This window comes from Candoia aspera, chromosome 1 (genome assembly GCF_035149785.1).
Source record: "Candoia aspera isolate rCanAsp1 chromosome 1, rCanAsp1.hap2, whole genome shotgun sequence".
Taxonomy (NCBI): domain Eukaryota; kingdom Metazoa; phylum Chordata; class Lepidosauria; order Squamata; family Boidae; genus Candoia; species Candoia aspera.
In genome coordinates, this window is record NC_086153.1 from 2,285,492 (window position 1) to 2,307,453 (window position 21,962).

The 21,962-nt window shown below is 49.3% G+C and overlaps 1 protein-coding gene across 2 annotated transcripts in view; it reads left to right on the plus strand.

The window, feature by feature from the left end:
* The window catches only part of LOC134491927 (active breakpoint cluster region-related protein-like), a 171,760-nt gene that overhangs the window by 51,549 nt on the left and 98,249 nt on the right, over positions 1-21,962 (plus strand). The window contains exons 3-6 of one of the 2 annotated variants that reach the window (XM_063296021.1): positions 7,737-7,841; positions 9,990-10,175; positions 15,194-15,301; positions 16,858-16,900. In XM_063296021.1, the coding sequence (XP_063152091.1) occupies positions 7,737-7,841; positions 9,990-10,175; positions 15,194-15,301; positions 16,858-16,900 (442 nt within the window). Of the gene's footprint in view, positions 1-7,736; positions 7,842-9,989; positions 10,176-15,193; positions 15,302-16,857; positions 16,901-17,205; positions 17,303-21,962 lie in introns of those variants that run through there. The other variant, XM_063296028.1, reaches the window with a different exon arrangement.

A 21,962-nucleotide genomic window follows, 5' to 3' on the forward strand; every position in this document is an offset into this window, starting at 1 on the left:
CTGTTTGGTGCTTTGGATCATCCTTCCTTGCCAGCCCATCTTTCTGGTCTGAAGGAGCCCCCAGGAGTGGCTCTCTGGGGATTGAATGGAAGTGCGCATGTTTAAATACGTTCTTTTTTGCACGGCATGAGGTTCCTTGTTAAGAATTTGTTAATATTTTGTGTGTGTTTTCAAGTATCTGGACCAAAGATCGTGGTGTGAGTAGAGGGACGGTTTGATTCTTTTGCCCTGTGGTATGGCCTCAACCCAAAATGTGCCGCCCTCAGTGCAGCTGGTCTTTATCCCCGTCGTTGGTTTGTGAGCTTTCAATGCAAATCTTGCTGTACCTTTAGGAAAAGGCCTCATCCTCACCCAGCCCTTCAGCCCCTGCTTTGCAAAATGGGCGTGAAAAAAACATCCTTTTATATGAATTCGTTGAAAGCATTTCTGAGGGCAACTACTATAAGCAGTTCTTGGAAACAGATGTTTATATAAATGCTACTCATTTTATTCTACTTTTTAGTATGTCTATAATGCTCCCTGTGAAGTGACATCTATAAAAGGCTTACAGTTATCCATAATCTCAGAACTGGGTGGGCATCCTGCTATTCTGAAGCGGTTTCTGTTACAAAGAAGCTGCCACCCAAGTCCTCAAGGAGACAATGTACATTTTGGCAAAGCAGGTAGTGAGGAGGGAGTAAATTTTCAAGTGATTCATGTAAGACTTTGTTCCATTGCTGGTGACCCTCTTCCTTCAGAAAACTTAATATGGGTGGGGACAGGAAACTAGTTCTAAAAAAAAAAGTAAAGAAAGGTGCCATACTGTTTAATATCCACAGTTTGCCATAGCACGTTTGTTTAGTGACGGTTTGGATTCACAATGGTGTTGAAAAAACTGACTTATGACTGGTCCTCACACTTATGACCGTCGCAGCGTCCCCAAGGTCACGTGATCGTGATTTGGGTGCTTGGCAACCAGTTTGCATTTATGGCTGTTGCAGCGTCCCATGGCCACCTGATCACCACAATTGCGACTGGAATTTAATTTGCTAAGCGAAGTGGTCATTAAGCGAATCTGACCCGATCTTACGGCCTTTTTTGCAGTGGCCGTTAAATGAATCAGTGTGGGTGTTAAGCGAACCATGTGGTTGTTAAGCGAATCATGTGGTTTCCCCATTGATTTTGCTTGCCAGAAGCTGGCCGGGAAAGTTAAAAATGATGATCACATGACCACAGGAACGCTGTGACAGTCATAAAAGCGAACTGGTTGCCAGGCACCCAAATCAGGATCATGTGACTGCAGGGACGCCGTGACAGTCATTACTGTGAGGACCAATCACAAGTCAGTTTTTCAGCACCGTCGTAAGTCCGAGCCATCACTAAACAAATGGTCATTAAGCGAGGACCACCTGTAGAAGGCGCTGTGTGTTTTGCTTGCTTCTTAGATCAAGGCATCTGGCAGCTTCTGGCTGAGACTGAATTCTTCATTGGTGCCGCAGAAAATGTTCTGCAGTGCTTGAAGCTTGTTCTTAAAAAGAGGTGGGAAAGTGTTTCTGTTTAGAGCTATGCCCAGTGTGACTTTCCACACTAAAAAAATTCCATTAATAGCCAACAGCCATCCAGGATGAAGCTGCGGAGTGTCCAGTTCTCCACGACCCAGTCCATTCCCCTCTGAAACCGGCAGCTATCCACACGAGGGGCTGGCCGGAACATCCCGGTAGCAGTGAGTTCCGCAGATCCACCCTGTGTTGCCTGAAGAAGCCTCCCCCCCCGTCCTGATTGTCCCCTACTTTCACTGGGGGACCCCAATTCTGAACTGTGCCAGAGGGGGAAAAACGTCCACACTTTTCACACCGCGCGTCCTTAAGACGAGGCTTTCGGCCGTTTCTCTCCCAGCTGGAGAGCCCCAGGCGCCGCAAGTGTTCCTCGCAGGGGAGACCCCCAGATCGTCCCGGGTTGCCCCTTTTTATCTTCCCCGGCTCCGTGACGCCCGCCCCATGGGGGGCTACTCTTTTCGGGTGCTCTTTCCAACCGCGCCCCCCGCACCTTTCCCAGCCTGGAACTGGCAGCTGCTCCGGGGGACGCGGGGGGGGGCGGCTTTCGCTGGGCTTCGCGGCAGCGGCCAACCGCTGCCCAGATGCGCCCGTGACGTCACCCGGAATGCCCCCCGCCGGGCCTGGGGGGCGCCGGAGGCGCCGGGCGGGGCCGCGAAGTTGGGCTGCCCGGCGGGCGCACGAGCCGCGCCGTCCCGGAGGCAGAGCCCGAAGCGGGGAGGCCCCCGGGGCCACCCCGCGCCCCGCACCTGCCGCCCCCCCCCGCCGCGCCCAGGGGCCGGCCGCTCCTTCCCGGCCCCTCGCCCCGCCCGGCCCGCGCGGGACCCGGGCACCCGCCTTGGCATGGCGCCCGGCCGGCCCCGGCTTCACGCGGGCCTCCCTCGCGGGGCGGGCTGGCACCGGGCCATTGCCCGAGTCCTCCCGGCCTCCCTCGCCGCCTTCCCTGCCGGGGCCACCTTGCGCCGCCCGCCGCCCGCCCCTCCAGCCTTCTCGCGCGGGCACGCGGGGCCCCCGCTCCCGGCGGAGGTGGCCCCCGCGTCCTCCCCCGCCTCCCGCCCCGCCCCAGGGCTTCCTCCGGCGGGGCGGGGCAGCCCCCCCCGGAGCACCGTGGCGCCCTCGGGGCTGCCCGCCCGCCCGTCCGCCCGCCCCGCGCGGGACCGTCCCACCTCCGAGGCGGCAGCGAGGCCGTGCCACTTCCTGTTCGCCTTCCTGGACGCCGCGGGCAGCTGCCAAGGCGGGCCGGGCGCGGAAGCGACGGGGCGCGCCGGGAAGGGTGAAGCCCGCTGCCCCGCCGCCGTGCCCGGCTCCTCGCCCGCCGCCCGCCGCCCCCTCTGGCGCGCCGCGACCCCGCCAGCCCTGCCGGAGGGCGCGGAGCAGCGCCTGCCCGCCCCGGTGGCGGGTGCCCAGCCATGGCCCCCGTCCTGGCCCGCAGGCGGCGCCCGGCCGGCCGGGAGGGCCCCGCCCGAGCTGCCCCGTCGCTCTAGGGGGGCCCCGGCCCGAGCCCCGCCGGCCATGGAGGAGGAGAAGGCCGTCCTCGGCTACCTCGACCGAGTCCTGCAGCAGGAGGAGGAGGAGCAGGAGGAGGAGGAGGAAGAAGGAGGAGAGGGGAAGCCGGGCACCCCCGGCACGCTGGGCCCGGCGCAGGTGGGCACCAGAGCCAGGGCCTTGGGGAAGGTGGGCGTTGGGGCTCGGGTGGGGGGGGTCTGACCACTTCCCCTTCTGCCCCCTCCAGCCAAGGATGCTTTGTGGGGAGGAGAAGGGTGGGGAGGCCCTCCAGGGCACTGCTGGTGACAGGGATGCTGCTGGGTGCCACGGTGCTTTGGGGTGGGGCCTAGGCAGAGCTCCTGCCACATCCCCTCCCTTGCCTCTGAAGCCTTCTTCTTTCATCCCTTGCTGAGGTTCTCTTCTAGCATTGGAAATCACTCTGTGCATGGGCAGAGGCAACCTTGGGACTCAACCCTGATCCAGGCACTGAAAATGTTGTGGTCCTCCCCCCTCCAAAAAAAGAAAAAGTCTTCTGGGAGAGTCAGTTGCTGTTCACATGGTTAAAAGCCCCGTGGCTGCATTTCTACATTCCATGAACAGGGCTTAAGTAATCTGGGTTTATTTGTCTGGGGCTTAGCATGTTCCACAAACAGAGCTCTGTGGGAGGGTTAGATGTTTATGCCCGTATGTTGGGTGAATCCAGCCACAGTGTGTGTGGTGGGGGGGGGAGGAAGAAGAAGAGGTCAGCGCAGTTTTCACTGGAAATCTTAGTTCGATTTTCCTGTCTCTGGAATTAAAAGCATCATTATGTGTGTGTGGAGCTGCAGATATTCTTTCGTTTGCCATCTAAAACTAGCAAAAAAAAACCCCATTGCCTTTTCTTATGTAATTTCCTTTTGTCTCCCCAACCCCACCCCCCCAAAGTTTCGGCTTAGAGAAGAAAGGAAGCTCTGGATTAGGGGCCTGTGGTGTGCCTCTGAGCACGGGTTGACAGTTTCTTTTCTTCCTAGGTTCAACCCAGGGAGGGGCCCTCCAAAGTCATCTAGTCCAACCCCTGCTTAGTCCCCCTCCTTCTCGCTCAGTCACTGCAGCCCCTTGGAATGGGCAGCTCGGTGGATTCAGGGTATCAGAAGCAAGGAGGAGAATTACATTTGGAGTTTGGCCCGTTCACGGGGGAGCGGCATGCTTGAGTATAAGCAGAGCACAAACCCTTGGGGGGCCAGCACTGTGCTGACTTGTTCCTGGGAGTGGGAGCGTGTGGTTGGCAGGAGGAAAACCCAAGTGAGGTGCCCAAGGCCATGCGTGGGACGGCAAAAGAACAGGAGTCAAGCCATAGCAGATTCCAGGTTCTTGTGTTGGATTCTCCTCGGTGGGTGCAGAAAAAAGGAAATTTTAGGTCTTAAGACCAGAGTGGCTTGCAGTCTAAGTTTAGAAGTCTGGATAAGAAAACCTGGGGAACTTTGACAAACACCCAGTTGCATCTCAGTAAGCCAGTTTCACATTTATAAGCGTGTCTCAAGGCAGTGCATGAGCCCAGCTTGTTTCACAACAACCCTGTGAGGTAGGTCAAGCTGAAAGGCAGGGGCCTTAGATCAGCCAGTAAACGCTGCAGCTCAGTGCAGGTTTAAACCAGGTCCCCGTCTTGGGTTCGGGGGTGTTTTTAAGGTGGGGGGGGATTTGAAAGAAGGGGAGGCACTCTGGAAGGAAATGCAACATCTAGGGAGACCTGAGCTCATGTCCTTCCTTAGCCACAGAAGTTCATGGAGATGGCTTTGGGCAGGCAAACTGTCTTAGCCCAGCCTACCCAGCAGGGTTGTTGTACATGAAAATTGGAGCAGAAAGTGCCCCATACTCCTTAAACCATCAGAACTACAGAGGCTGACCATTTAAATTGGTCTTCCAAATTGGCCCGTGATTGCAAACCTATGGAGGAAGTAACACATCCTCCATAGTAAATCCTTTGAAGTAACACATCTTTATGTACAAAACTGTCCAGTGGAGATACTGCTGTCCAAAACTCACACCGGATGGAGAGCTGCGCACACTTCAACCGTCTCCAGCTTGGAATCTAGCTTCCAGATGTAACTGGAGCCAGGAGGACCCCGCAGATGAAATTGGGGGCGCATCGGAGTGGCATCTTCTCTTACAAATCCCTGCAGTGGCTGCTTTAACCGGGTGGATGCTGGAAATGGAGCCAGTTGGTGGAAAGAGGAAATCAAGCACAGAAGCTTTGCTGGGGAAGTGACATGGAGCAATGATCAAAGACCGGGCGGGGGGCCATTGAGTCCAAATCTGAACACCCCTTCCTTCCAGGGAGAGACACTCATATTTCTAGTTCGGCTGTAGCTTGGAAGACCTCTTGATTGCCACTTTTGGGGGGAAAAAAACGAGACTTGGAAAATAGGACTTTTTCTCCTTTCTGTGGGCTGGCTGGCAGAGAGATTTTGAATATCTTTCCATCTGCTTCTCCCCCCGCCACCCCTGTGCCACCTGATGGCCCGGGTCCAGTTTTGGAAAGTTTCTCCTTCCGCTGCCTTCTGTCAGCTGCATCCCTGGATGCTTTGCATTGCAAAGGTTTGGGGGCAGTCCCAGAAGCACTGAAAGGCAGATTGCACCATAAAAACAGCCTCTGTTTTTTCCCCAAGAACTAAAAATAGACCCAGACCTTTTGCCTGCAAGGGGTTCTTTTGGTCTGACTGGGTTTCTTTCATAAGGTGGGCGAGGCAGAGAGGGCTGACGGTAGTGTCCTAAGCTGGGAAACGATGGAAGGGGTGTAAATCTTGGGTTTGAATTTCACCTCCAGCGCCGACTCTGCCAGGTGGCTTTGAATAAGACAGATGTCTGTGCAAAATGAGATTATGTCTCCGTTGCTATGGATCACGCAGTTTATTCAGAGCGTTGGGTGTCACACACCTGGAAAAGAAAAAGTATGTTTTTATCAGCCTTTGCTTTGTCCTCAGTTTGTGGGTGGTTCTGATGCATGGTACAACTTATTTACTTCTTTATTTCCTTACCAAATTCCTGTCCTGCCACATGGCATAGGAACTGGAGGGGGTGTAGAATTAAAATCACAAAGAGCGGTTGATCAATATATTCATCTATACAGCTAGTGTTGCCTCTTGGCCTGGGGGTGGGGGGCGGATTTTTAACATTAAATCCCAGTTTTGTAATTTTTTTGTAAAAATGCGGTCGGTGTGTCTCACTGTTATTTGATTTCTTTTATATTTCATTGGTGTTGCAAAAAGTCTGTGTGTGTTCTTTGCGGAAGGGCAGAATTAAAAACAAGGAAGTCTGTTCAAATGCCACCCTAGGATTTGCACCGTGGTGATAAGATTGTCGAAATGCAGCTATTTTTCTGCCCTTATCACACCACAGATTACTGACTGGCAGCCCCCTCTAAGCTAGCCTGGGTCCTTTTAGGAAAATGGGGGTGTGAAGAACATCTGAAGGGCCGCCACAAAGAATATTCTGGGCATCCGAAGGGTAAAATTGCTCTGGTCAGTTCCGAGTTGGACTCTGGCCGGGCAGGTCCTCCCAAACTGGCACAGCTTATTCTGAAAGGGAATTTCATGATGGGGATACATGTGGAGTTGACTTGGAGTTAATTTTGGCTGGGAAATGTACAGGTAGTCCTCACTTAACAACCACATTTGGGACTGGAATTTTGGTTGCTAAGCGAATCTGACCCAATTTTATGACCCTTTTTGAGGCGGTTGTTAAGCAAATCACCGCAGGCATTAAGCAAACTGGGCAGTCATTAAACAAATCACACAGTTCCCCATTGATTTTGCTTGCCAGAAGCTGGCCGGGAAGGTTGAAAATGGCGATTGTGTGACCATGGGATGCTGCGACGGTCATAAATGCGAACCAGTTGCCAAGCGCCCAAATTGTGATCATGTGACTGTGGGGATGCAGTGATGATCATAAGTGTGAGGACTGGTTACAAGTTGGTTTTTTCAGCACTGTCATAGGTATGAACTGTCAGTAAACGAATCGTGGTTAAGCGAGGACTACCTGTATGTTTGTCCATGAGAGGGAACTCCTGAATGTTGTCTTTTTAATTCCTACTGTTTCCCACCCCTCCCCAGTTTTCCACTGGTTGTCAATGTTTAAATCAGTGTTTCTCAACCTTGGCCCCTTGAAGATGGGTGGACTTCAACTCCCAGAATTCCCCAGCCAGCATGACTGCCTGGGGAATTCTAGGAGTTGAAGTCCACCCATCTTCAAGGGGCCAAGGTTGAGAAACACTGGTTTAAATGGCAGGTGCCAGTTTTAGAGAAGTAAAGTAAGTGGAAGTAATAAAAGAATAAAAAGTAATGAAACAAAAACAAGAAGAAAGAGGAGGGCGTTGATGAGGTGCTGAAATAAAAGAGGCCAAAAGTTTAAAGAATAAAAAGCAAGATATGAAGTGGCGGAAGCCGAGTTGGCTTGCAAGAATAGAAAGATGTGGAGAGGGATCGTAAATGCCCCAATTCTGCCTTCTTTCCTCCTCATTTTTCTTACCTCAGGCGTTTCGTTTCTTTCTCCTTTTCTATGTTCTGCATCACGCTGCTTGCCCCGAAAGTGATGGGGACGGGGATGCAACTACGTGTAAAGCAACCACCCTTGAGCATCAGGATGATTTATTTCTTCCTTCTTTATTTTCCTCCGCAGCCGAGCCTTTTTGGACCTCCCCGAGGGATCGAGGCCGTTTTTAACTGTGCTGCCTCCCTTTTGCAGGGCGAACAAGATGCTGGAAAAGGCGTGGACATGCGGAGGCTGGTCCTCAAGGACTTCTTGGCCAGCGAGGAGATGTACATAAACCAGCTCGAGGCGCTGCTGTTGGTGAGCGAGGCGGGCCAAGGCAGGGGTTGGGGGCTTGTGGGTGCATTAAAACTGGCTGATTGTGGTCCTAAATGCGTGTGTGTGTGTGCGTTTATGATGGAATTTGGAGAATTGCAGAATTTGGGGGGGGGGTGAGGAAGACATCCCAGGAGAATGGAAAAGGAAGAGAGGGCTGCCCCTCAGAAGTGCATAAAAACTCTGTCGTTTTGTAAGCCGTGGGAACAGCCTCTTGCTTGCCCACCAACGGCCGGTCTTTCTGACTTCGAAAGCTTGCACGCAAGTCTTGAAAGCTGCTCAGAGTCTGTTCCCTAAATTGGGTTCTTGCGGGAAGACAGGCCCTTTTGAGGTTTTAAGGCGGCAGCTGTGGGTCAGGGCTTGGGATCAGAGAGGCAGCTTTTGCTTTTAAAACAGATGACAAGGCGCTTTTAGGGAGCTCATTCTGGCTACCCAAGCATTAGGTACCCTCTGGCAGTGCCTGGCTGACCTTGTTTGTTACTCCTTGGATGGAAGACCACTAGGAAACCCCAGGAGAGAGAGAGAACACTGTAAACCACTTCTGCGATGTTGCCAAGAGGGCAATATGGGCTTGATCTTGGACCTACCAGGAGCTGAGTTTGATGTAAAGGAGATTTGACTTGACAACAATCCTGCAGAATTGTTTTTCCTATAAATAGAGCCCTTCGTGAGGTGGGGAGCCCAGGGTTTTGCAGCATGGAGCTCCACATGTCTTACAGGTAGTCCTTGCTTAACAATCATTTGTTTAGTGATGGTTTGGACTTACGATGGTGCTGGAAAAAGCAACTTGTGACTGGTCCTCACACTTACGACCGTCGCACCACCCCCACGCTCACATGATCACGGTTTGGGCACTTGGCAACCAGTTCACATTTATGACCATCACAGCATACCGCGGTCACGTGATCACCATTTTCAACCTTCCCGGCCAGCTTCTGGCACGCAAAATCAGTGGGGATCTGCGTGATTTGCTTAACGGCCACGTGGTTCGCTTAAACACCCACAGTGATTTGCTTAACAACTGCCGCAAAAAAGGTCGTAAAATCAGAGTGGATTCGCTTAATGACTGCTTTATTTAGCAACCGGAATTCCAGTCCCAATCGTGGTTAAGCGAGGACTACCTGTGTTTTGCTAGAATCCCAACAGCTGCAGCGTCTCTCCTCCCACCACATCTGGAACGGGTTCCCAGGGGAAATATTGATAGCTCTTAGTTCCTGTTTCTAACCTGGTTGCCGAGAGAGTGGGCTCTGCCTTGCGTAATGGGCCGTGCGGGCCTCCATGGTGGTGGGTCTCTCTTCTCGTTTTTTCTGTTTCAGTGTGAAACCATGTGGGAGGTGGAAATGGGAAGGACGGGTGGGGGGGATTTTTCTAAACTTATCCAGCCTCTTCTGACTCAGGCTTCTAACAAGAAATGGCTTGGTATTTTCCAAAACTTCTTTTTGCAGCGGGGTTTTAAGTTCCCGGGCTGGTGAGACATTCCTGGCGGGTTGCAGGTTTGAATTAGTGGGTATCATCAGGGTGCAATATTAGACAAAGGCGGAAGGGTACGACGGTACCCACAGTGGAGGAATGGAGGGTGAAGATGACTTGCTGAGATGGCCAAATTGACTCCCTTGATCCGAGAAAAGACATTATCTAAGTTTATTGCTGACGGGAAACCCCTTAAGGACTTTTCGTGTGGAACAGACAAAAATGAACTGCTGATTTGCGAATTTGATGGTTAGGAGAAAAAAAAGATTATAGAAAAAATGAGATGTTGTAACCATAGAGCCGTGTTTCTCAACCATGGCCGCTTGAAGATGTCTGGACTTCAACTCCCAGAATTGGCTGGCCAGTGTTTCTCAGCCTTGAGAACTTTAAGATGGGTGGACTGAAAGTATTGGATTAATGCTGGAAAGGTCTGGGTTCAAATCTACCCTTGGCCTCAGGAACTCCCTGATTTTAGGCCCTTTCTTCTCCCTCTGCCCAGCCTCCCTCACAGGGTTGTTGTGGTGGGGATAAAAATACAGGAAAGCCGGGGCAGAAATCTCAGCAAGCTGTAAGTAAAACAAAGACAGATGCTTGTCCCCCTGCTTGTGGGTGGGGGTGCCAGGACTCATTCTCCTCTCTGACGGTCCTTCCTCCTCCCTGCAGCCGATGAAGCCGCTGAGGGCCACAGCCACCACCTCCCAGCCCGTCCTCACCATCCAGCAGATAGAGACCATTTTCTACAAAATCCAGGACATTTACGAGATCCACAAGGACGTCTACGACAGCCTCTGGCCTCACGTGCACAACTGGGACAGTGAGGTGGTCCTCGGGCACCTCTTCCAGAAGCTGGTGAGTCCGGCTTGTGCCTCCTGCCGGTTCCCGGCCCCGCTGGCTCTTTCGGCAACCTTCGTCTCCGCACGGAAGGGTCCCCCAAGCCAGATTTGCTCAACCTTGGTGGCTTGAAGATGGGTGGACTTCAATGCCCAGAATTCCCCAGCCAGCAAGCCCTGGCACAGTGGGTTTAATTTGGGCTTCGCTCTGGCGTGAATCCAACCCTGGCTGTGATTTGCAGCCGAGTGCAGCGTGTGAATGTAGCCAATCAGAGGTGGTCAACGTGGAGGTAACTCTGTTAACCGTGGAGTTGTATGATGGGTGACTCCATAATCCATGGCTTTCTGTCTTGCCCTTGGATAAAGGAAACATTGATTGGCTTCACATCTGGCTCCAATCCATAAGGCTCTGTGTGAACAGCCCATTGTGGCTGACTCGGTAAATCATGGTTAAGACAAACGGAGATTAACTGGCGATGTGCCACTAGTCCCTGTTCGGTGTGCAAAGCTTCTTTCTTTGTTTGCAGTCACTACAGCTGCTTTCACACATCTTATGTTTAAGTCAGTCATGGTTTATCCAATTAACCTAGGTTTCCCAGGACATACTACCCTGAAATGTAGTTGGCTAGTTTCTGGCTTAGAGTGTCTAGCAGAGAAAGGCGCTGACATCGGGGTGCAAACCTTGTGCTGAGCCATGCTGTGTTCTAGCAGAGCATGTGGACTCAGCCATGGCGATGTGGTCCTTAGCTTAGTTAATGGATCTTCCAGGTCCTAAGGCAATCTACCTCTGAAAATATATCGATGGGGAACAACTACTGTTTTTATGCCTTTTTTGAGAGCTCAAGGAAACAGTCTGATGGTTAAAGGATTTGAACAACCATCTTTCCCTGTGAGGAGCAAAAATGAGCCGTTTTTCTCTCTCTCTCTCTTTTTTTTTTAAAAAGGCCAGTTTTCATTTAGAGTTTGTCCAGACCAGGGTTCTGTGTAGGGAGAGACTGGCCCACTTTCTCTTCCTTTCATCCTCTAAAAGTTTTGGCTGTCAGCCTTCCCTGTGGATTCCAACAGGGAGAAAGCAAGCCTTGGATATACAGGTAGTCCTTGACTTAAAACCATTTGTTTAGTGACCGTTCCAAGTTGTGATGCTGCTGGAAAAAGTGACTTACAACCGGTCCTCGCACTTACAACGTCGCAGTCCCCCTGCGGTCATGTGATCGAAATTCAGGTGCTTGGCAACTGGCATATATTTACGACGGTCGCAGCATCCCAGGGTCACATGATTGCCATTTGCAACCTTCCTAGCCACATTCCAACAAGCAAAATCAATGGGGGAAGCCAGATTTGCTTAACAACCGTGTGATTCGCTTAATGACCACAGAGATTCACTTAATGACCGCAGCAGAAAAGGTCATAAAATCAGGCGTGACTCATTACCGTCTCACCTAGCAACAGAAGTTCCGGTCCCAATTGTGGTCGTAAGTCAAGGACTACCTATATGGATTTTTTGTTAATTCAGAGAAATGAGGTCACTTATTAAGAGTGGGAACCTCCCCCTTCAGCCTTGGTCTGGTCTAAAGATTATCAGAATTTGGAGAGTGGGTGGGGGCATATATTTACCCAGTTTTTCAGTCAAGGGACAACTGCGTCCAGAACTTAATAAGCATGTCTGTATTACAGGGAATCGCAGAATAAACATTGGCAGTTTTGGGGATCTTGCTGAAAACACCCAAGTGGTCCCACTGAAAGCAGAAACATGGTTGATAAGATTCCCATATTTTTTCCCCCCGTGGAATCAGACAGAACTTTTAAATGCAGATAAAAAGCTGCCCTTCACGCAGGCCAGGCATTGTGTGGTCAGTGTGTATAATCCCAATTTGTGTGCTTTGAAAACTGCCCTGTGGCAATGGTGGACAAACCATGGATAAAATACTCTGTCATCTTATGCTAGGTCAGTGCTTCTCATCCTTGACCATTTTAAGATGTGTGGACTTCAACTCCCAGAATTCCTCAGCCAGCCAGGGCTGGCTGGGGAATTCTGGGAGTTGAAGTCCACACATCTTAAAATGGCCAAGAATGAGAAACACTGCTGTAGATGCTGCTTCTCTGAAGGTTTCACACATATTTGTCAGGATTTTCTGTTCCTTTGATTAGGTAGGGTTTTAGCGTTCAGTCTTAAATATTTTTACCCTGTTTTTCAAAGCAGGTTTCTGAAGTGTTCTACCGCAGAAATGTAACTTCACAATTAAACTTATATAAATGCACAGAATTAACCTCTGTCAAAAGGACAGTTAAAAAATACTAGCCTTTCGCTTTAGAAAGGGAATTTCTAAGGGGAGTTTCTAAGGGGAAAAGCTAATACTTTTAAAATGCTATTTTGGCAGAAATAAAGATCATCTAAGCTATACAATATTTATACTATAAAGTCAACCCCTTGGTACCTTACTGACTATTTTGGGACAACCTCTAGAGTCGTTCATCAAGCTGTAAGGTCTTCTGTCTGGGGCTACGTTAAGAAAACGTGTATTCAAACTCTCCTTATTCTGGTTTTGGAAAGATAGACTCCAGCTTTCCAAACTAAATGCCATCTGCCATATTTTGGACTGTCAGACCCGTCACCAGCTGCTGTTGGCTATGGATAGTGGAATCTATTGGGAGGGCACTTTCTTGGGGATGTCGGTGTTAATTAAAGAATTTCCCCTGTTTGGCGATGGCTGGCTCTCTACATGGAGGTGAGGTTGTAACGCTGCAGGTGCTACGTCTTGCCTGTCACCGCGTCCTGAAATACGGCGGATGTTTTCGTACAAAAGTGGATTTCTATCAGAAAGGCTGAATGCCACCCTGAAGAAGGAGGCAGACAAACTGGAGCGTTTCTTGGGTGGCATGGCTGATGGCTGGAAACCACCCTTACAAGGAAGGCAAACAGGGGAATAAACACTCCCCCACTGGGACACTTCCAACCACAATAAAAATGTGAACGAACAAGAATTGTCCTAACAGTCAGGAACCACGCTGAGACAAGGAATAGGTCTCTAGTGTTTATTACTGCTGCATTAAACAGAATCCTAACAAACTGAAGAAGCGTGGGAAAAACCCAGACAGATAAACCCCAAAGTTTAAGGTGGGTCTGATCTGTGTCTTTTTGAATGGCTGCTTAATTCCTCAGGACTACGCAGGCGTTTTCCCCCCTGGATAGAGGCCCCCTCCTGCTCGCCATCAGTACTCATGACAAGAATAGACAGCAGTTAAAATTATACGAGAGGAATAAAATCAGTGCACGTCAGAATATATTTACCATCCCGTGCTCATGCTACAATAAAATCCTTAACTTACCTACCAACTAACTTTACCAATAAGATTTATATAAAACGCCCTGCTCCCAACCCCTTCCACCCATCGGTTTGCTTTACTGAATAAATACTTTTTCAAATCTTTCTTAAATCAATGGGGGAAGCCAGATTTGCTTAACAACCACGTGATTCACTTAATCAGCATGGAGATTCACTTAACGACCGCAGCAAAAAAGGTCGTAAAATCAGTCGTGACTCATTACCGCCTCACTTAGCGACAGAGGTTCCGGTCCCAATTGTGGTCCTAAGTCGAGGACTACATTTATTTATTTTTATATATATTTATTTATTTCAAATTTCCATCACTGCCCATCTCCCCTGAAAAGGAGACTCTGGGCCGTTTACAATCAAAATTATATGGGGTTTTTGCATGGAGCCAGAGTGGGACAGGGGAGAGAATTGCATAACCAGGGAACCAGATGCTGAAATGCCCACAAAGGAGATGAAGCTACGTGTGAAAAGGATGTGGGACGAAGACCCTGTCTTACGAATCACGTTGTATAGGATCTTACCTGGGACAGGTAGCGGGGAAGAGGAGGCGAAAGAGGCCCCTGTTTGTTGAACCCTGGAAGAGCTGTTGGGCAGGGGGGTGTCCAGCAGGAGATTCCTCCTTCGCCAAATCAGGATCTGCCCGGAAAATTGCAGAAAAGCCCATTTTGGTGGAATGGGGGGACTTTTTAGCAGAAAGGGTGGCTTGAAAGTGGAAAGGAGCGGCTGCAAGGCACAATTTCAGGAAGAGATGGGTGGAAAGAAATTAAAGGAGGAGGAGAATGGCAAATGTGTCTGTTGCCTCTTGGCATCCAACACCGGCCAAGCATTTTGCATACAGAATTGGGTTTCTCCCATTTATTTCTTTATTGTTACTTTTTTTTCAGGGAGCCCCTGGACCCCTCTTCGTTTGGGGCAAGGGGTGGCCCCTGTACTCCATTTTACACACACACACACACACACGGACCTGAGTAGATACAGTTTTCCAAATTATACTGTGGTTTCGTGGCATAAAGCAGGGATGCCCTTTGCATGGGGTGGGATTACAGACCCCAGATTCTGCGGACATTGGGTGGGCAGGTTGAGGATGATGGGAGCTTAATCCAACATACCTTGAGTTTGCTGGATTAAGGAAAACTCCTTTTCGGCCTGTGAAAACTTTTTGGACATGAGGTTTTAACACCACAGGTGGTCCTCACTTAATGACCATTTGTTTAATGATGGTTCAGGCTTAGGGTGGTGCTGAAAAAAACGACTTACAACCATTGCTCACACTTACGACTCTCACAGCGTCCCTGCAGTCACATGATCACGATTTGGGCACTTGGCAACTGGTTCGCATTTATGAACATCACAGCATCCCATGGTCATGTGATCGCCATTTTCAACCTTCCCTGCTGGCTTCTGGCAAGCAAAATCAATGGGGAAGCATGTGATTCACCTAACGACCACATGATTCGCTTAATGCCCTCAGTGATTCACTTAATGACTGCTGCAAAAAAGGCTGTAAAATGGGGTTGGACTCGTTTAATGACCGCTTCGCTTAGCAACCAAAATTCTGGTCTTAATTGTGGTCATTGAGCGAGGACTGCCTGTAGTGACAAGCAAAAAAGGAACTAGATTCAGCGGATCTGAGTGAATGAACTTCTGATAGCTTTGGTATCCAGTTTTTCTCCATAACGAATACCCTTTCTCTCTATAACAGGCTACCCAGCTGGGGGTTTACAAGGCCTTTGTGGACAACTATAAAATTGCACTGGAGACAGCTGAAAAATGTAGCCAAAATAACAAACAGTTCCAGAAAATATCAGAGGTGAGTTTCAGTGAAGATAGTTGACACCCCCTGTTAAATCCCATAATAACAAGCCTGTGAGAGTGAGCAGGTGAAGAGAGATTAACCTTTAAAAAAAAAAAAAAAAAGCTCTTTATTAAACAAAGGTATAACAGTAATAACAGTAACATTTTAAAATTTAAAACAGAAAACAAAGGCATTAAAAATTGGTCTCACGAACAAGAGGGCGCCATAAAAGGTTTAACAGATTTGCTTCAAAAATCCTTGTCCCTTATTAAAAAAAAAAAAAAGATTCATGGCAAATGTTCACAAGGAGTATATTATCCATCACTATTCCCCACTGTTACAGAGTATTTTGTGGATTGTCCCCCATGTGTAAAAAGCCCATGTTCTTAGATCAAATATCTAAGGACGTAAAGGGGACAGTCCTGTGAATTCCAGCCCCCAATATAGCAAGAATAGGACAAGCCCAAACTACGTGAGCTAATGCTCCAGTTTCCGAATTTCAGCAGATGAGAAGCACTGATGTGTCAGAGATAGTGAAATTGTGGTTGCATGTTTTTTTTTTCTTTTGCTGTGGATCTCAGTGGTGCTTTCTAAGTTAATACAAGCAAAGATAGATGGATTCCCCAAGGAATGACTGTTGCCAAATCCCATTACAATACAGGCTGTTCATTTATACCTTGCAGCTGACCGGCTGTTGACCTCTGTCCCGGAGCAGGCAAAATTGTACATTACAGATGTTACAGGTGTTTGCTTGGGAAGGGGCCATTAGAGATCATGGGCTTTGCATGCTTACCTGTGCAGATGTCCGAACTAGGGAGGGAAGAGTGCGTGGGGAACATAATCGGGCTGTGCCATTGCCAGTAAGCGCCATAAATAAATGGATCTTCCATGTTTCATGGCAGACTACCTCACCCTCCCAGAAACTCCAGCTAAGCCTGCTTTTGAGTTTGCATCCTTTGGAAAGACCCTGCTCAGAGGCTTCAGGGATTGTTGGGCCAGGAAAACGCTGAGGTGGAAAAATGTGGGGGGAGGAAGTGCGCTAGGAAATGCACCAGGTCAAAGAGCTTTCTGTATCTGTTTCTGAATCTCCTGGGCAGCGCAGGGCAGATTGGGTGCCCTGCCTAAGAGTGGCCCAGCAGACGCTTATCTGCCACGGCAAATCTTTCATTCCCGTTCCTTGTCCTGGAAGCCTTTTGTCTGGAAATCCTTTCTTCCCAAACCCCAGGAGTGTGTGTGTGCGTGCGCGTGTGCGTTCGTGCGTGCGTGCGTGCGTGCAAGTGTCCCTTTGGCCTCCGCTGCAGATGGCCAGCCGCGTCCAGCTGTGGCTAAAAGTCCCTTTTTGCACGCCCTCCGAGGCCCTTGCGCGTCCAAGAAGCCATCCTCAGCCCGGTGCTCCTTTAGACTTGCCCTGGCTTAGCTTTCTCCCCGGAAAATTATGAGAAGCGGAAAAGCCAGGAAAAGCTGTCTGGATTCCCCCGCTGGGGCTGGGGCCCTCGACGCGCCCGCTTCGGGGCAACCCCCTTGGGCGTCCTTTCTGGGTCCAGCGGCTGCTGATTTTGTCCTTTTTGCAGGAGCTGAAAGTGAAGGGGACCCACAGTTTTGTCACCATGGAAGGTAACCAGTTTCTGCTCTCCTGTTTGGTGGGTGGGATGGGGTGGGTGTGTTTCGGCGTATCAGGTGATGTGCCCCTCCTTTGTCTGCTTCCCGTCCCCAATCTTCCTGGGGGGGCCGGTCCGTGCGAGATGAGTGAGATTCCCGGCGTGTGTTGGAGACCAGCCCCTTCCCTGCTCCTGGGGAGAGAGAGAGGAGGGGGCTTCCCTCTTTGGCATGCTGGCAGTGTCTGGCAGCCCCTCACTCCCTCTTCTCCCTCCCCCTCCTCTTTCTCTTCCACCGGCTGATGCCGCCTCGGGTGCCGCTTCCCCAACCACAGCCGGCGGACCACCGATGCAGCCGCCGGCCGGGATGGTGCCATGGAGATCCTCTTCATCGTCCGGTTTTGCTGTAACTGCACCTACGGTGGGCTCCTGCCGGGCGACCCCCTTCCCCTTCTGCCCTCCCCTCTCCTTCTCCCTAGGAGCTGCTGGACGGGGAGGGGGGCTTGTATGCCAGAGCGCCATTCCGCCAAGGGGGCTTGCCGGGGCTGGTGGGCGACCCCCCTCCCCAAAATGCCGGGGGGGGGGCACTGGAAGGCTTTGTCTTTGCAATGTCAGGGAAGGGTGGGAAAAAAGAAGGAAGGGTCATCTTCCCCTTCCCTTCTCTCTTGGCTCCGGAGTTCCAACTTGGTGATTTCTTTGTTCCCCAGAATTTCAGGGCTGGATTTTTTGCTCTGCTGATTTCCCCCGCCGGCTCCCTTTGTCAGCCGGATTCGGATGCTCCTCGGAGCAGTTGGGGTTCTGGGGCCACCGGCTGGTGAATTGGAGGGTCCGGTGGTGCCCCCTGCCCTTGCCGTTTCCAAACGGCTGCGTGTTTCAATCCAGCCCTTGGCAACGCCTGGGTGAGAAAAGGGGGTGTGGCTGGTCCCCCATTTGCCCCTCGTTCCCTTCTCTTGCCCCGTTTGTGTCTGTTCATTCATGGCAGGGGGGTGGCCGTTCACCCCCCCCATTGTCACCCGCAAGGTTTGGGACATGTAACCATGATGACGTCAGGCGGGCTCAGCAAGCTGTTCTCTTTGAAAGCGATAAGTGATTTAAGGGGTGGGAGCTCAGTTGTCACTGGTTTATCTCACGGGGTTTCCCACCTTGCCGCTGCCCTGCCCAGCCCGGTCACCCAAATTGTGGGGGTGGAATTTGGGGCCCCCAGCCTGGCTAGCATCCTTTTCCATTTCTCCCATGAGAATGGAGATTGGGGCTTAGCTCCCAGGTCTGGGACACACTTTCAAGGAGAGGAGACCAGCTGAGGTTAGAACAGTTTTCCTCAACCTTAGTAACTTTAAGATGGAGAATTCTGGGAGCTGAAGTCCACCCATCTTAAAGTAGCCAGGGTTGAGAAATACAGGCATAAGCCCTTTGGGGATCTGGTCAGACTCATTGGCTTATTTGATTGATTGATTGATTGATATGATGTATATGGCTGCCCATCACACAGGGCTGACTGGGCAGCCTATTAAATTAAAACGGCAGCAGTTCCACAATTCAAACCGCAGCATCTGAGGGTAAAACAATCGTTCCGATTTATAAAATTTAAATTGTTGTCTTGTTTTGGTGCTTTTAATAATTGTTTTTCAGTGTTGGTGAGCCAACCCAGAGTCTTATATTTGAAATGTTGGGAGGGGGCTATATAAATTAGAATAATAAATAAATAAAAGTCACCTTTCATCAACAGAGCTTGCCTAACCTTCTGATCCAAACACCTGGCAAATGGACGGCCTTTCAGTTTAAAAGCACCAGTCAGTCAACCTCATATCTGTTTATTTATTTTGATGTAGAGATATAGATCTCAGAACAGGCTGCCATACAAAAGTGATGGTTTTTTGTTTTCTAGAGGTCTTTCAGCTGAGCCTGGATCCATCAGAGATGCTGTAGTGGATCCTGCTTGAGCAGGGGTTGGACTAGATGACCTCTGAGATCCCTTCCAATTCTAGCATTCTGTGATTTCATGAATAATAATAATAATAATAATAATAATAAATGAATTTTAAAAACCCAGCAAATGGCCAATTCCAGCATAAAAAAGAAGTTTGAGGTCTTTTTTTTTTAACCACTTCTTAGGGGCTGAAATGCTTTGGGTCCGCTTTCTCTCACCCAGGGCCCTCCAGATATGTTGGACTCCCACTATCCCAGTAAGCATCTCAAGTGCCCATGCTGGAAGGGAACTTGGGGGCTGCAGCCCAACACATCTTGGGGGGTCTTTCCCCAGAGGGTTGGGATTCTGCAAGAGAAAATATTTGGGGATGGGAGACCCATTTTCTAAAACTTTTATTTCTCCTTTTAACTATTCTGTAATAAGGTTGTCTTTGGGATATCTCTGTTCCATTCCGTTTTTCTTCTTCCTATCTTCCTTTTGTTTGTATGATACCAGATTCCGATGGGGTACAGGTTGTCCTCGCTTAACGACCACAATTGGGACCGGAATTTCAGTTGCTAAGCAAAACTGTCATTAAGTGAATCAGACCCAATTTTACGACCTTTTTTGCAGTGATCATTAAGCGAATCAGCATGGGCATTAAGCACGCCATGTGGTTGTTAAGCAAATCATGGGGTTCCCCATTGATCTTGCTTGCTAGAAGCTGGCGGGGAAAGTCAAACATGGCGATCGTGTGACCACAGAACGCTGCGACGGTCATAAATGCAAAATGGTAGCCAAGTGCCCAAATCATGATTACGTGACCATGGGGATGCTGCAGCAGTTATAAGTGTGAGGACTGGTCGTAAGTCAGTTTTTCCAGCACTGTCGTAAGTCCAAACCATCACTAAACAAATGGTTGTTAAGTGAGGACTACTTGTAGTCATCTCCAAGGGAATAAAGACCATCATTTGCCAGTAGTTAATCATGTTTTGTGGGTATGGATGAACAGTCTTTTAACTTGCAGAGCAGCGGGAAAAAAGTTTTCTGACTAAATTGCCAAATCCCAGCAGGAAACCATGTCTGAGAGTTGGTCTTGCAAGCTACTAAGGAAATATTTTTTTTACAAAGTTTACTATTGGGAGCCTGATCTTAGTTTCCAGTGCTTGATATTGGAGATTGCCGAAAAAACCCTACATAAATATGTGCCTAAAGTCACTAAGAGTTAAAATTGGGTGCTTTACAGGTAATCTTCAACTTACGACCACAACTTTTTTGTTGTTGTTTATTCATTCAGTCGCTTTTACTGATCAGCCAGTAAAGGAGTTCTAGTTGATGGATGGATGGATTAATTGTGCGCCATCAAGTCGGTGTCAATGCTTAGTGACCACATAGGTAGATTTTCTCCAGGACACTCTGTCCCCAACCTTCAGATCTTGGACTTCTAGTTTGTTGTTTATTCGTTTAGTCGCTTCCAACTCTTCGTGACTTCGTGGACCAGCCCACACCAGAGCTTCCTGTCGGTCGTCAACACCCCCAGCTCCCCCAGGGACGAGTCCGTCACCTCTAGAATATCATCCATCCATCTTGCCCTTGGTCGGCCCCTCTTCCTTTTGCCCTCCACTCTCCCCAGCATCAGCGTCTTCTCCAGGGTGTCCTGTCTTCTCATTATGTGGCCAAAGTATTTCAGTTTTGCCTTTAATATCATTCCCTCAAGTGAGCAGTCTGGCTTTATTTCCTGGAGGATGGACTGGTTGGATCTTCTGGCAGTCCAAGGCACTCTCAGGATTTTCCTCCAACACCACAGTTCCAAAGCATCGATCTTCCTTCGCTCAGCCTTCCTTATGGTCCAGCTCTCGCAGCCATATGTTACTACGGGGAACACCATTGCTTTGACTATGCGGACCTTTGTTGTCAGTGTGATGTCTCTGCTCTTAACCATTTTATCAAGATTTGTCATTGCTCTTCTCCCAAGGATTAAGCGTCTTCTGATTTCCTGACTGCAGTCAGCATCTGCAGTAATCTTTGCACCTAGGAATACAAAGTCTTTCACTGCTTCTACATTTTCTCCCTCTATTTGCCAGTTATCAATCAAGCTGGTTGCCATAATCTTGGTTTTTTTGAGGTTTAGCTGCAAGCCAGCTTTTGCACTTTCTTCTTTCACCTTCGTTATAAGGCTCCTCAGTTCCTCTTCGCTTTCAGCCATCAAAGTGGTATCATCTGCATATCTGAGATTGTTAATGTTTCTTCCAGAGATTTTAACTCCAGCCTTGGATTCCTCAAGCCCAGCATGTCGCATGATGTGTTCTGCGTACAAGTTGAATAGGTAGGGTGAGAGTAGACAGCCCTGCCGTACTCCTTTCCCAATCTTAAACCAGTCCGTTGTTCCGTGGTCTGTTCTTACTGTTGCTACTTGGTCGTTATACAGATTCTTCAGGAGGCATACAAGATGACTTGGTATCCCCATACCGCTAAGAACTTGCCAAATTTGTTATGGTCCACACAGTCAAAGGCTTTAGAATAGTCAATAAAACAGAAGTAGATGTTTTTCTGAAACTCCCTGGCTTTTTCCATTATCCAGCGGATATTGGCAATTTGGTCCCTAGTTCCTCTGCCTTTTCCAAACCCAGCTTGTACATCTGGCAATTCTCGCTCCATGAATTGCTGAAGTCTCCCTTGCAGGATCTTGAGCATTACCTTACTGGCATGTGAAATGAGTGCCACTGTTCGATAGTTTGAACATTCTTTAGTGTTTCCCTTTTTTGGTATGGGGATATAAGTTGATTTTTTCCAATCTGATGGCCATTCTTGTGTTTTCCAAATTTGCTGGCATATAGCATGCATTACCTTGACAGCATCATCTTGCAAGATTTTGAACAGTTCAGCTGGGATGCCGTCGTCTCCTGCTGCCTTGTTATTAGCAATGCTTCTTAAGGCCCACTCAACCTCACTCTTCAGGATGTCTGGCTCTAGCTCACTGACCACGCCGTCAAAGCTATCCCCGATATTGTTATCGTTCCTATACAGGTCTTCTGTATATTCTTGCCACCTTTTCTTGATCTCTTCTTCTTCTGTTAGGTCCTTGCCATCTTTGTTTTTGATCATACCCATTTTTGCCTGGAATTTACCTCCGATGGTTCTAATTTTCTGGAAGAGGTCTCTTGTCCTTCCTATT